The 14274-nt window shown below is 38.6% G+C and overlaps 2 protein-coding genes across 2 annotated transcripts; one reads left to right on the plus strand and one right to left on the minus strand.

The window, feature by feature from the left end:
* The first annotated feature begins 244 nt into the window (after positions 1–244).
* Positions 245–1267, plus strand: LOC141655276 (uncharacterized). Its single transcript, XM_074462363.1, has one exon. The coding sequence runs from the start codon at positions 245–247 to the stop codon at positions 1265–1267; it is 1023 nt and encodes a 340-aa protein (XP_074318464.1).
* Positions 1268–5867: 4600 nt separating this feature from the next.
* Positions 5868–12317, minus strand: LOC141657330 (protein sym-1). Its single transcript, XM_074464512.1, has 8 exons — positions 11863–12317; positions 8845–8932; positions 8423–8517; positions 8024–8096; positions 7758–7850; positions 7562–7648; positions 6426–6506; positions 5868–6301 (listed from the first exon to the last, which is right to left on the minus strand). The coding sequence occupies exons 1-7, from the start codon at positions 12216–12218 to the stop codon at positions 6426–6428; spliced, it is 873 nt and encodes a 290-aa protein (XP_074320613.1). The 5' UTR covers positions 12219–12317; the 3' UTR covers positions 5868–6301.
* Between the last annotated feature and the right edge of the window lie 1957 nt (positions 12318–14274).

The following is a 14274-nucleotide window of genomic DNA, read 5'->3' on the forward strand; positions in this document are numbered from 1 at the left end:
ACATAGGAGGGAATGGGGCTGGGACGAGAACGGCTGCCACATGGAGGAGATTAGAGCAGGACAGAAGGGAAAGGGGAGATACGAGAACGAACCAGAGGGTGGACGGGAAGATGGTAGTCCATACGAAGAGAGCTGGGACTAAGGTCCAGGTGGGGGAGGGGGCTGCTGCAAAACAACAACAAATTGTGCCGGGGGGCATCGTACCTGAGGCGGTGGTTGAGGATGCTCAACCCCGCCGGGAGCAATGAGTTTGATATGTTACAACTGTCGGGGGCTAGGCAACGACCCGGCAGTTGTTAGGGTTAGGGGGTTGCTACGGAGGGAAATACCAGAGGTGGTTATTCTGATGGAGACTAAGTTAAGTGCGGGGGAAATGAGGAGTGTTATTTCAAGGCTAGATGGGTACGATGGCAGCTGTGCGGACTCGGTGGGGCGATCTGCGGGTATGGCGGTTTTGTGGAGGGATGGCATTGATGTGGAGGTTGTGTCCTCTACAGCTCACCATATCGATGTTAAGATAAAAGGTCTATTTGGTATTGATGTTTGGAGACTAACAGGATTTTATGGATGGTCGAAGCACGAGGACAAATGGAGTTCTTGGCAACTTCTAAGAGAGCTCAAGCCACTGTCAAATTTACCATGGGTAGTAATAGGCGACTTCAATGAAATCCTTTATGAACACGAGAAATCGGGTGGAGCTCCCAGAGAGCAGAGCGTTATGGATGCGTTCAGAGAAGCCATGGATGAGAGTGGACTGATCGATATTGGTTTTTGTGGTAGCCCGTATACGTGGTGGAACAGAAGGGGCGAACCTAATGCAGTTTTTGAACGGTTGGACCGAGCGCTTGTTACTACATCTTTTGTTAAGCAATGCCCGACTGTCATGCTACATCATTTGGACTTTGACAAATCAAACCACGCACCCATAAAGCTTGCTCTATATAGGCCACCGAGAAGTATAAAAGCCAGGCGTTTCAAATTCGAAGATATGTGGGCAAAGAACGAGAGCTGCGAGGGGGTAGTGCGTGAAGCATGGGGTGATGAGGGGGAGGATTTGGACAGCCAACACAAAGCAAAGCTTACAAACTGTTCGGATAAATTACTAGTTTGGAGTAGGGCAGAATTTGGTGACTTGCGGAAGAAGGTGGAGGACAAAAGGAAAAGGCTGATGTTCTTAGACTCTTGTGTGCCATCAGAGGAAGTGGTGAGGGAGATGAGAGAGACATGCACTCAGTTGGACGAATTAATGATGGCTGAGGAAACGTGATCGCGGCAAATGGTCGCGAATTGAATACCTTGGGGAGGTAGACCAGAATACCCAAATTTTCCATTTAAGGGCGTCAAACCGAAGGCGGAGAAACCGGATAAATAGACTAAAAGACGCTGATGGGAATTGGGTCACTACTGATGAAGAATTGGAAAGGCTGGCCGTGTCATATTTTGAGGAGCTTTTTACATCTTCGAACCTGACGAGGATGGAGGATGCCCTACAGTGTGTTATCCCGACTGTTTCTGCGGATATGAATGATGTGCTAACAAGGCCTTTTACGAGGGAGGAAGTGTACCAGGCCCTGTGCCAAATGAAACCTTCGAAGGCGCCGGGACCGGATGGCCTCAACGCGAATTTTTTCCAAACCTTTTGGCATATTATTGGAGGAGAGGTGGCGGACTTTATTATTAAATGTCTGGAAGGAAGGGAGGATATAGCTCAGATAAATGACACAAATATTGTTTTAATTCCGAAGGTAAAGCAAGTTTGTCAGATGAGTGAGTTCAGACCAATTTCTCTGTGTAATGTCTTATACAAGATGGCCTCCAAAGTGTTGGTTAATAGACTGAAGGCTTTTTTGGAATTTTTAGTTGATGATGAGCAAAGTGCGTTTGTCCCGGGATGACTTATTTCGGATAACGCTATAATAGCCTTTGAAGCTTTCCATTATATTAAATCTCACCACCACGGAAAACATGGGAGTATGGCTTTTAAACTTGATATGAGTAAAGCCTACGATCGGGTGGAGTGGAATTTTCTGGAGCGGACAATGGTCAGAATGGGGTTTGCGGCTCGATGGATTGACACGGTAATGAGGTGCGTTCGTACTGTTAGGTCAGCGGTGTTAATAAATGGGAAGCAAACATCATATTTGCGACCTAGGAGGGGCTTGAGGCAGGGAGATCCGCTCTCGCCGGTAAAAGAGCGAATTTGGAAGAAGTTGAAGGGATGGAAAGAAAAATTGTTATCTTTTGCAGGTAGAGAGGTCCTAATTAAGGCGGTTGCCCAATCGATCCCTACCTATCAAATGGGACTATTTAAATTTCCATTAAGCCTTTGTTCGGAGATTGAAGGTAATTTAGCGAGATTCTGGTGGGGACATGGAGATGAGAAGAACCGGTTATGTTGGGTGGCTTGGGACAAAATGTGCAAGTCGAAACGAGATGGTGGACTGGGATATCGTCACTTTGAGTCTTTCAACCTTGCGATGCTCACAAAACAAATTTGGCGATTGTATGATAACCCCCAATCACTAGCAAAACTCGACTCCTTCCGCCCATTTTTCCAAATGGCGACATTCTCTCGGCTGGTTTGGGTCACCATCCATCCTTTTTGTGGAGGAGCTTGATGGAAGCGATGTGGGTGATTCGGGAAGGAAGTCGATGGCTAATAGGGGATGGGAAGTCGGTCAGGTTCTGGCGTGACCCGTGGCTGACAAAGGGACCAAGATTTCGTGTTATCTCACCAGCCAGGGAAGATATTGAGAGTAAAGTGGGAGATTGGATTCTTGAGTCGTCGATGAAATGGAATGCGGATAAATTACAACAGCACCTACTAGAGTTTGAGGCCGCGGAAATTAAAAGAATTCCTTTGTGTGAAGACGTGGGAGGAGATAAACTAATCTGGCACTATGAAAAGAATGGCAAGTACTCTGTGAAATCAGGGTACCATTTTATCAGATGGAAGAAGGAACAAAGGGAGGGGCAGGGCAGTACGAGTGAGGAACCAACAATTTGGAGGAAAGTGTGGAAGCTTAATGTTCCTCCAAAGGTGAAGAGCTTCATTTGGAGAGTGTTGCGGGGAGCTCTTCCATGTGCGGGTAGTTTACAACAAAGGGTAAAGGATGCAGACCCGACATGTTTTCGCTGCAATGCCCAGGTGGAGAGTGATTTACATGCTCTTGTGTGGTGCCCGTATGTGCAGGAAGTGTGGAATGAAACCAATATTGAGGGGATGGACAAGTGGGAGCGGTTCCATATGATAGATGACCTGTTGGATCACATTATAAATAGAATAAAAGGGAAGGAGCAGAGTAAAATAATTATGGTGTTATGGGCTATCTGGAATGGACGAAATAGAGAGTACCACGGAGGAGAGAGATGGGAACCGAGAAGGGTAGTTGAGAGTGCATGGAGCTTTTGGCAAGCATGGAGTGATGCTCAAAGGATGGAAAAGCCGCGACAGTTTGGGAATAATGAGGGAGTGATAAGATGGACAAGGCCTCAAGTGGGGTTTATGAAAGTAAATGTAGATGCAGAAGTGATGAGGGAGATGGGGTCGGGTTTAGGCGTGATAATCAGGGACCATAATGGCCAGGTAGTGAGAGCAGGGGTGCAACAAGTTAGCGAGGCATGGGATGCGGATGTGGCGGAAGCGAAAGCAATGGAGTTTGGCCTAATTACAGCTTTCCAAATGGAGTTGCAGAACATTGTAGTTGAAGCGGACTATTTGCCCCTTGTGACAATGCTTCGAGCTAAGAGTTTCCCTCGGAACTACTTCGGCAATATTGGAAAGGTTATTGATGAGCTTGCAAGTAGGTTCAATTGTGTTGAGTTTAAGTTTGTAAGGAGGGAGGGAAATAGAGCAGCTCACTGTATGGCTCATCTATTACCTCTTGTCTATTCTACTAGATTCTGGGTAGGAATGGTGCCGGAATCCATCACTACGATTGTATCTTCTGATCCTGAGCCGTTTGCTACTAATGAATGAATAAAAATGCCTTTTACTTTCAAAAAAAAAAAAAAACTTTCTCTTATTCTTTTTCAGTCCATTTAAATCCAGAAAATTACTTTATATATTAGCCCTCTATGCTAAATTTTACGCTTTTCCTACCAAAGTCTAATAACTGAAATAAACATAATCTCGTTTTAGGTGTCTGAGGTTTGGTTAATTCAACAATTAGATGTAGATAAGTCGGCTAACTTATCCCACATAAGTAATAAACTAATTTACAATCTTGTGAATTATGCCTATTATTATCGGTAATTGGTTTTAGGACGGAATTTCGCTTACTCATAAACTGATCTCATACATCTACTTTTATAAGTTGACTGCTAATTAAAATTGTTTTCTATTGACCAGCTCATTTTCTTTATTCGACTTCTCACATGTCAATGTTTCCTTTGTTACTTTCGATTTTGTGTTTATTTTATCAATTTGTCGTCGTTGTTTGCTCGACTTGTTTTAGATCTATTTACTATTACTTTGATTTATTTGAGTCATAATAATTTATTATTTACGGTTTCTTTCAGGTTATGAATCTTGTCATATGGACGGACCCTCACGTCTGTATTACTACTACAAGAATAAGTGAATAACCTGAAACTCTCACATCTCACATGAGAGGATAACCTTCAGCAACAAATACGGAGCGTAATAGTGCGATAGAAGGGTGTATAATAGACAAGTAACAAAGATGAGGGCATGACATCAAGTGTTATAAATTTCCAGCACTACGTAATTGAATTAAAAGCTTACAAAAGAAGGGATATATTAGCTGCGTAATTGCTCAAACTTGAACTAAATCAAGGAAGGTGATTTTTCTTCCTTTTTAGGCAAAATCACGAACAATAACGGGAAAATGACTGGTACAACTACAATTATACAAAGCGTACAACACTAAAACAGAGAAAAACGTTCAAGACCAGGAATATGATATAAAGATTTGGCCCCATTTATTAATCAATTGGTCTCCCTTGTGACGGGTTACCATTTGTGACGGATATTTTGTGAGATAAAATGGTAACAAAATGGGTTAGTGGAGAAAGGGGACCACATGAATAGTGTTGCAGAGAGAGAAAAAGTGGGTACATTATGAGGTAAAATGGTATCCGTCTTCAGCTTGTGACGGATATGTCATGTCTTCAATGAGAATTTGTGTTTATTAATTGTTACGGCAATGATCCATTTGTTGGACCGGTCATGGTTGACAATTAAGTTATGCCAAGAAAATTGCATGGCCCAACGTAAGCTATTTTGGTAGCATCACCCTTTTTACTTGGACCATCTAATTGTACAACCGATTCAAAATGAAAATACACGATATTCATATTTTATTCGAGTTTTTAACGATAATAAAATTTATTTAAATAGATCGATAATCATTATTAAAATGTTAAATTGAAGGATTTATGATTGATCTAATTGTCATATTCTTTTCATCCCAATCATTTATTTTCAATTTTTATTCATTGCAAGGAATATTCTAATTAAAAGGAAACAAAATTATTAAGACAATATAGAGTATACAAGTATACAACTATACACATACATGCTTGATGTGTGCAATCATCATCAGATTTATTACACTTTGGACCAAATCAGAAAGCTGTAGGGGCCAAGGTGACGGGAGTGTGAGAATTTTTATCTCAATTTAGTTCTTATTGATTCAGCTTAGTTCGATTTTGAATTGTCTTCTTTTAACTTATCCAAGTCCGGGTACTATAAGTTCAATTTAGTTCAGAAAATTTCTGTTTGAAAGAACGGGAGTCAAGTTCATAACTTGACATTTTTTAGTTTGTTTTATTTATTTATAAACGAGTACTGGGTTATCTGAACACGATTCTAGTTCAATTGGTTGACAAACGATTAAATTAATGAGACTGCCTCACAAAAAAGAACTACACAGATTATAACCAAGTTACGATGCGGGATAGCTGGCCATTGAACTGTATTTTATCCTTCACTAACATTAACGGCGTACAAAGAAAAAGCCCAACACGGAAACAAAAATTGGGGCTTAAAGATCTACTGCAATCTACAAGCCCACACTACTAAAAATAATCACGAGTTATTTCCGGATTGGATTATGAGAACCATGTAAATTTACAATTAGTTGATCAGTTGATAAGCTACAAGAGCTTGAATAGCTTAAGGTTTACCTTCAATGAAGCAAGCCTCAACATGCCCTAATACCATTGAGCTTCTCGATCAAACGCTAATGACCAAGCCAAATCAAGATGCGAATTAGCCAAAAATAGTGTGGTCAAGTCGGGAAAAATGCACTGAAGGAATTGGAGGATATCCAAAAGCCTGTAAGAAAGGTAAGAAATTGGAGGTTATCTGAAAGCCTTGTACAGATCAACTAATATTTACTTGCTGTAACACTATGGAGGCGAAACAACACTGATTGAATGATGAGGATGTGAAGGCAAACCTATTTTTCGACGACCTCTTTGTGAGCTTTGAATGATAGGATCACATTCCACACTAGAGCTACAAAATTGGAAGCAAGAACCTGAAACTCAGATCATAAACAGACCCTATTAGAATGTGGTCAAATTACATTATAGGACCAACTGTCGAATCATTAACACATACACAAGAAACAAACATGGATCCACCATTTTGGCATTCAGGAGAATGCAAACTCTAAAACTTTTCAGGACAATTTTAGGAGCTTCTAAAGGGAGCAGCTTCCTTCAATTAGGATAGATTTAAGGCTTCACCCCTCAGTGTAGCGGAGGGACCTTTGGGGGAGTGGGTCTCAAAACCCTATAGGTTTTTGTAATCTTACCCTACAAGATACGAGCCTGCTTAAATTTTGAGATTTTAACATATTAAACCCCACTAATTTATACCAACGGTCAAGAGTTTACGTTGCGACCTACTCCGCTAAATTTTATAGCTACCCCTCTGTCTCCCCATCCCTTACTAGTTACAAATACGCAGATCTACATATCCGTGCTTTAAGGGATGCAGCAAGGGCATGTAGATATTTGTCGAGTTGAAACGAAGCAGAACAGCCACCAAATGACCATGCGCATTCAACTGATCTGATGTTTTAGCTTGTTCCAGTGACATCAAGCCAGTGGTAACAATTAAATGTGAAACCATGGACTTGGCTATATGGAAATGAGATTAATTGACTCGGTCAGTCCCGTAATGCTAGTGCGTGAATCTATAAGAACTATGAAGTGACGGAGTAGCCTCGTATTCTTGCAGCCTATACAACTGTTTGACTTGATTGGATACTAAACTAGTACTCCCTCCTATTCATTCATTTTGTCCCTCTTTCCTTATCGAAGCTAGTCGGATTTTTGTCCCTCTTTCCTTTTTTGGTAACTTTTGTGTGGTCCAAATTTAATTACATGTGGGGTAGAGTGGAATAGAGTGTTTTGTGTGGTCCAAAATCATTTTCTTAATTCTTGTGCAAAATAGAAGGGGGACAAAATGAATGAATAGGAGGGAGTATATGATAATTTTGGCAATTTGTCTTAACATAACCCCAGTTAAAATGTATATTGCTGTAATCATATATTTTAAACAAGCATCACTAGATTCGCAACCCACCTGAAATTGTTGAGGGACAAAAAGAAAATTGAGGAACTGGAATGGAATCCACAACTGCCAATTAGCAAGAACTGATGAAAACCACTCCTGGATAAAAAAAAGAAAAAGTTACTTTACTTAAAATGACACCAAGAGGCAAGATTAACCAATAAGAACAAAAAATCCACGTACTCATCATACAAATTACTCTACAAACCTGTTGAAGCTTTGGGACAACCAGTGAAGACCTTCCTTCCAAAGTCATTGACGCAGAGAGAAATACTCCGACAAATATGGGAGCAAAGAATAACTGCAATAAGCATACATGTGTAGTTGAGAAACACTTCCGATCACTAGAAAATAGAAACAGTAACGAAGCTTGCCTGGTACTCAGGCATAAATACAAGTCAATTAACAAGTTGAACCCTAATAAAGCAGACGAGAATCAATACGACATAAAGTCAAGCAAAATAAAGAAAGAACCTGATCGAGTATAAGGCGCAAGAAAGCACCAGATGCTCCAGGCATAGTGACCAATTTACTAATAAAGAGGTACCTGTTTCAAGAATTTGCACTCATTAGAAAACAAAATATTTCACTATACCCACGAGTCCATGACGACAAAATATTACTCCCTCCGCACAACTGTTTTCACCCCATTTCAATAAAATACTCCTCACATATTTTAGAAAAATGGGGTGAAAACAGTGGTGTGGAGGGAGTAGTAGTTTTCAATAGTTGGACAGAATAAATTTTATAAAAAAATAAATTTCAGTAATATTTAGTAAAGCTCCTTCTAAGTAGAGTTTTACGCAAAAGTGTATTCCGCTAACCACCAATTAAACTACAAGTAGAGTAAAGGATGATTTGATGAAGCATCACCAGTAATGCAGAGTGGGTCCCACCAAGGCCAGCCCCAGGAAGGTGAATACAAAAGTCCTTTTATAATCCAATGTTGGAGCTTTATCTATTACAACCTGAAATTGCAAGCGTAGAGACAAAGATGATCACAGAATAATAACAGTATAAGTTGTCCATGACAAGCAACTACATCAATTAGCAAAATAAAAGCTCTCTCAAAAATCGCATAGGCGTAAGGTTTCATGAATGCACCATCAGCCAAAATTACTCCCTGCGATTCAAACAAATGAACAAAAAACTTCAAGGCCACAATTAATACGGAGTACTACCCAACATCAAGAATAGACAGCAAAAGTGAAAATCACAGTAACACGTCAACGAGAAAGGTAAGGAGCACTCAAGATCAAATGTTTGTCGTGTCAGTAACCATTGAGAAATCTTACCTGGCAGATCAAGTCTCCAATTAGAGTAAGTAACGCAGATGTCACAGCCTTGGTCAAGACAGGAAACTTCACAAGAAGGTCCAAGTACCTAGAACACAATCAAATTAGTCTCAGGAGCAGGATTAAAAAGGGAAAAATGGCTCAAATAATATTAATACACTGTTTGCCTATTGGCCATTGAACTATCTAACATCGATTGCATGTCAGTTCGAATTACCAAAGACTAATGGGCTAGTTTGGACGTAGTGTGACTAAAAAGAATATTTTGTCAAAAGACTCAAAACTTCTACACAAAAATGTACATGTGAGCACAGTGTATGCTTTCTTTGTTCATTTCAATATCAGTTTAAACAAAAATTACTCTCTGTAATACCCCAAAGTAAAAACACCCAAATTTAACCACCTGACCTGCTGGCCCCACAGGCCACAGGCGACAAGAATGGATTAGCAACACTGCATCAGTCATGGCTGACTGCCTTTTACATAAACTGCAAACACCATTTACGTATTCAACTATTATAGACCGCTTGCAATATCGTACATTGTACTTACCACCATTCCCACTAAGTGACTAATTACTACTCCATACTTCACTAGTCCACCTAATTATTATGCCAATCGACCAGTCACAAATTCCACTTGGCTAATAAAATACGGAATTACTTTTTCACATAGGAACTTTACTTTTTCACATACATTTTTTCATTAATTTTCCATCTACTACCCTTCTTAACTAAAACCTAAGCAAATTAACTTCTCTTTCAACTTTTTCCCTAAAATCTAATTTAATTGTTCCAAGAACTTGAACATGGATCGTAATTCGCAATTAATGAATGTGGCTCGTATGCTGTGATTGTCAGGCATCAATTCTTTGCAGTGATATATGCGCATCGAGAGCTGTTAGAGCCTTTGAGAAATTGGAGAAAGGGACTGTTCATTTTTATGCCTTTTCTGGGATTAGTCTGATAGTGCTTATATACTCTTATGCTTCGCATTCTTGTTGCAGTATATGCCATCTATAGGTTATCATTCGTTTAATTCTGTCATTATCTTTCAAAAAACAGTTTGTTTGAATAATACTGTCCGGTTTTGCAGTTGCTTATGTACTCTATGCGACCGTGTAAAAAGTGAAAGGGGTTTGAGAGGGAGGGTGGTGGTGGTCGCGCTGTGCGGCTGGTCTGATTGGTGGTGTCCGGATGGAGGGTAGGTCGGTGGGTAATTGGTTTGAGGGAGGGAGATGAGAAAAAATGACAAGGGTAAAATTGTAAAAAGCATATGTAAAAGAGTAAAATCCGTATGTGAAAAAGCACAACCCATAAAATAAACTAATGACTAATGACTACTCACCAATCTACTGCTTCAATAACACGTAGTTTTTGCTATACAAAACAGTAACTCAACTATATTGAAATACAGTACATACTATCCATTAGGCGTTTGGATTGATGGATTCAAGTGAAAGAAGGGGAAGGGAAAGAGATGGAGGGATGCAAAATCCCTTGTTTGGGTAGCAAAGAGGATAGGAGGGAAATGAGGGGATCCAATTTCCCTCCTTCGGGACTAACCAAAATTTATAGGAGAGACTTGGAAGGAAAAGCTCCATGCTTCATTCACACTCCTCTTTTTTTCCCCTTCCCTCCCTTTCTCCCCTTCACCCTCCTCCCTTCCATTTCCCTCCTATTTTGTTATCCAAATACACCGCTATGTTTTGTCACTTCTTGTGCCATCTACATTCCTTGAGCCTAATGTTCTTAATGCAGCTTACGAAATGTATTACCCTTCTACTCACTACTCCATAAAAATGCACAATCTACTAACAACAACAACAAAGCAGAAACCTCAAACACCTATCTTAGTTAATTCAATCTATTACCTAACAAGCCTTACCCAACAATCCAACATTCAAGGTTAACATTTAGCATTCACTCAGTTACTATTTCATAATCTACAGAACCAAAAAAAAAGGCATTGCAGCAAAGCTTGATACTTTATGACATCAAAGTTTATGTGAACCTATCTCCTTACTCAAAGCTCCAAACATCCAATGAAAACGAATTTTCTAATAATACTCTACATAGTAGAGTGCAGTATACAGACCGACGCTCCAAATGAGTATTGTAGAATTAATTATTATTACTAACCCTAGTTAGTCAGGCTGGTTAGTCTAGTTGTTGAGTCTTCCTCCAGAAGCTTCTAACTTTGTATATAAGCACATATGTACTCTCTAACAAACACTTTACTCTTTACAAAATTAATAAAATTTACTCATTCATATTTCGTCCTTATCTCTAACAACAATTCTGTTCACCATTGTTGATCTCCATTGTTGGAGATTGAAGCTGGCTTATCACCTAAGTCAAGTTTACAAGTATCATCAACTAATCTTTACGTAATTTTACATGGAATTCCCCAATAAAAATGTATTTTGTAAAATTCAGTACCTCATAATATATGAACCAAGAAACAAACAAACACCATAAAAGAACAGTGGTGGAGCGAAGGATTAACACTGATTATTGCCCCCACCACACCCATTAACGAAATGATTTGAACATTTTAGTGAAAATTTCGGAGTTTTCCTTAAGTTATGCTACTCCATTACTAATTCCCCAACACTTCCGAACTATATTTTCGCCATAAGATAAACAATGAGGCATTACCATGTCAAAATTTCAAACAACTTCCTCACCTGGTTACCTACATAATCCAAATTTGAACTGCAAATCTATCACTGTTTACAAACTATATTTTCGCCCCCAAACTTCGAAACGTGGCTCCATCGCAAATTAAAGTCGAAAGATTACCAAATTAAAAAAGTATGTGCAACTACTTTCTCACCTGCATAACCCAAAATTCAACAGTAAATCTATCACCACTTCCGCATAATTCACTGTTTACAAACTTATATAGTTAAACCCACAAATTGTAGAGTGAGACGGTCTCACACTGTAGTTACAGTCCATTGGTCTCACACAATAGTTACTGATAAATAGAAAGAGTAGAGAATGAAAGTTTTACCATGAAAGCAAGCTCCAATTAGAATTCTTCCCACCATCACTTCCACCAACACCATCATCTCCGGACCCACCAAACCCACCACCATCAGAACCACCACCCGACCCGTCACCCGACCCATCACCAGAAATCGCTGATATTGGAGTATAACCCTTATCCATAACTAATCTAGTGAACCCAGAAAAGCGCAGATTTTGAGTGGTAATTGAGTTAAGAATGAAGGATGGAGACTGTGAAGGGATTGAACAATTGGATGAAATATGAGGTGTTAGGTTGCGTGGAGTGTAAGATAAGGGTTTTGAAATGGAGATATTGGGTTTGCGTAGGATTGTTGTTGTTGATGCTAAACTCAGTGCCATTTTTTTTCCCTCTTTTTTGAAATGAGGGGAGCTTTGGGAAAAGGAGTGTCAAGGGGCAAATAGGGTTTTGGGTAGGGGTTAACTAATGTACAATAGCATGAATCGCAAAAATTTGGGGGAGACTTCTCACAAATCACAATATAATTGTACAGATATTCATTGTGAAATTGTTTACATGGGCAAACTAATACTCCCTCCTTACCACACCAAAGTTAACGTAGGGAAAAATGGAGTATTTAAGAAAAAGTGGAAAAAGTAAGGGTAAAGAGGGAATAAGGTGGGGTATGTAATTGAGTGTTTAATTGTGGGTTGGTAGGTAGGGTATGTAATGACATTTTGTGTAAATATCAAATGGTTATAAAGATAATTTGGTAATGTTGTGGGCCAAATAAGGAATGTTACCTTTGGTGTGGTATGTCCGTTTATAGTAAGTGTTACCTGGTGTGGTACGGAGGGAGTAGGACTCAATAGGAGCTAGGATGACAAAATCAATAACAAGATCATTATGATGTCAACCTCGGTTGTAATAGAGTTATACTCCCTCCTTACCCCATCAATGATAACATTGACTTTTTTACACCTGTTGAAACATGTTTTGCAACGTGAATATCTTTAGTTACACATTATTAAAAATTATAAAAACTTGATATTCTTATAGTTCTTATAGCATTTATGACGATAAGTCAAACAAGATCTCACATGACTATATTTTGTCTTATAGATTAAGAATAATATCGAAAATTCCCCATGACTATGAATAGTTCTCAAGATTCTCAATGTTACCATTGGTATGGTATGAAGGGAGCATTTCATAGCACAATCTGACCCATAACTCAACTTAGACCTTGACTTACCCCAAGTCATAACTGTTACATATATTTTTTAAAATGTGTATGAGCTTCGTCGATGATTAGATATAGGGATGATTAGATATTGAAGGTTAATTCCACCCACATCCGATCAAAACACGATCCATCCGATTCTAAAGAACAGCTGAAAATTGGCTTAAATAAATGATGGATAGAAGATGGATGAAATGGATAACGGGTGGATAATGGGTTGGATGAACTCGATGAAGAAATTTCACCTGTTATCCATTCATCACCGATTTTATTTAATTTTTATTTTAATTTTTTTTAATATATAATACATTTTTAAGATATAAAATTTTCGAATTTTTCTACCCTCAAAATATATATTTTGTGAAACTAAACACTACAATGTTAAACTAAAATCATTATCATCCGTTTATCACCCGATCCACTCATTTCATCCATGGATGATGATGGATGGATGACGAATGATAAGTTTCACGGATGACAAATGAGTTGAATGAGATTTTAAAGTGACGGATGGATGCGGGTGAGGCTTCACCCTATCGAAACCCGATCCATTGTCATCCGTAATCGGACAGACCCAACCTTGACTTGTGATCGATTTTGGTCCTACGCAATTCATAGTCAATTCTATTTAACCTTGAAATTCACACCCTTTTGATGAATTCCTCTCTCACGAGTCACGCCAACTTGAAATCCACATCTTTCAAAACACTATCTTTCAGTCTCTCAACCTTCAAACATTCTAAGACAACAAAATCAAAATAATAAACCTTAAGTTTTAACTTTCGACCAAATTAAAATAATGTTACTTCAAAAAATTCTTATATAAAATCACATAATATAAAAATCTGAGAAATTTTTTATATTTCATAACTATATTTTAAAAGATTTAGTATACTTCTTTAAATAATGAACAGAGTTTAGATATACGAATTTTCATTTTACTCTAATATAAATTTAATTATGTATATTATATTCAGTATTTCATTTCATTATAAATAAAGCACTAACGGACTCTTCCAAGTCTTTGTGTTAACTAACGCATTCATGAATTATATATTCATAATACTACAAATAAGACATAATGCGCTAATATGAATCGAAAAAATAAGCTCAAGAGTTCTCTTTTTTTTTTGTACGAAAGATTGTAACACCCGTGAATTTTCCATTTTTAGCATTTATAATTTAATTAATCATTCTATTGTTTTATTTATATT

This window comes from Silene latifolia, chromosome 5 (genome assembly GCF_048544455.1).
Source record: "Silene latifolia isolate original U9 population chromosome 5, ASM4854445v1, whole genome shotgun sequence".
Classification (NCBI taxonomy): domain Eukaryota; kingdom Viridiplantae; phylum Streptophyta; class Magnoliopsida; order Caryophyllales; family Caryophyllaceae; genus Silene; species Silene latifolia.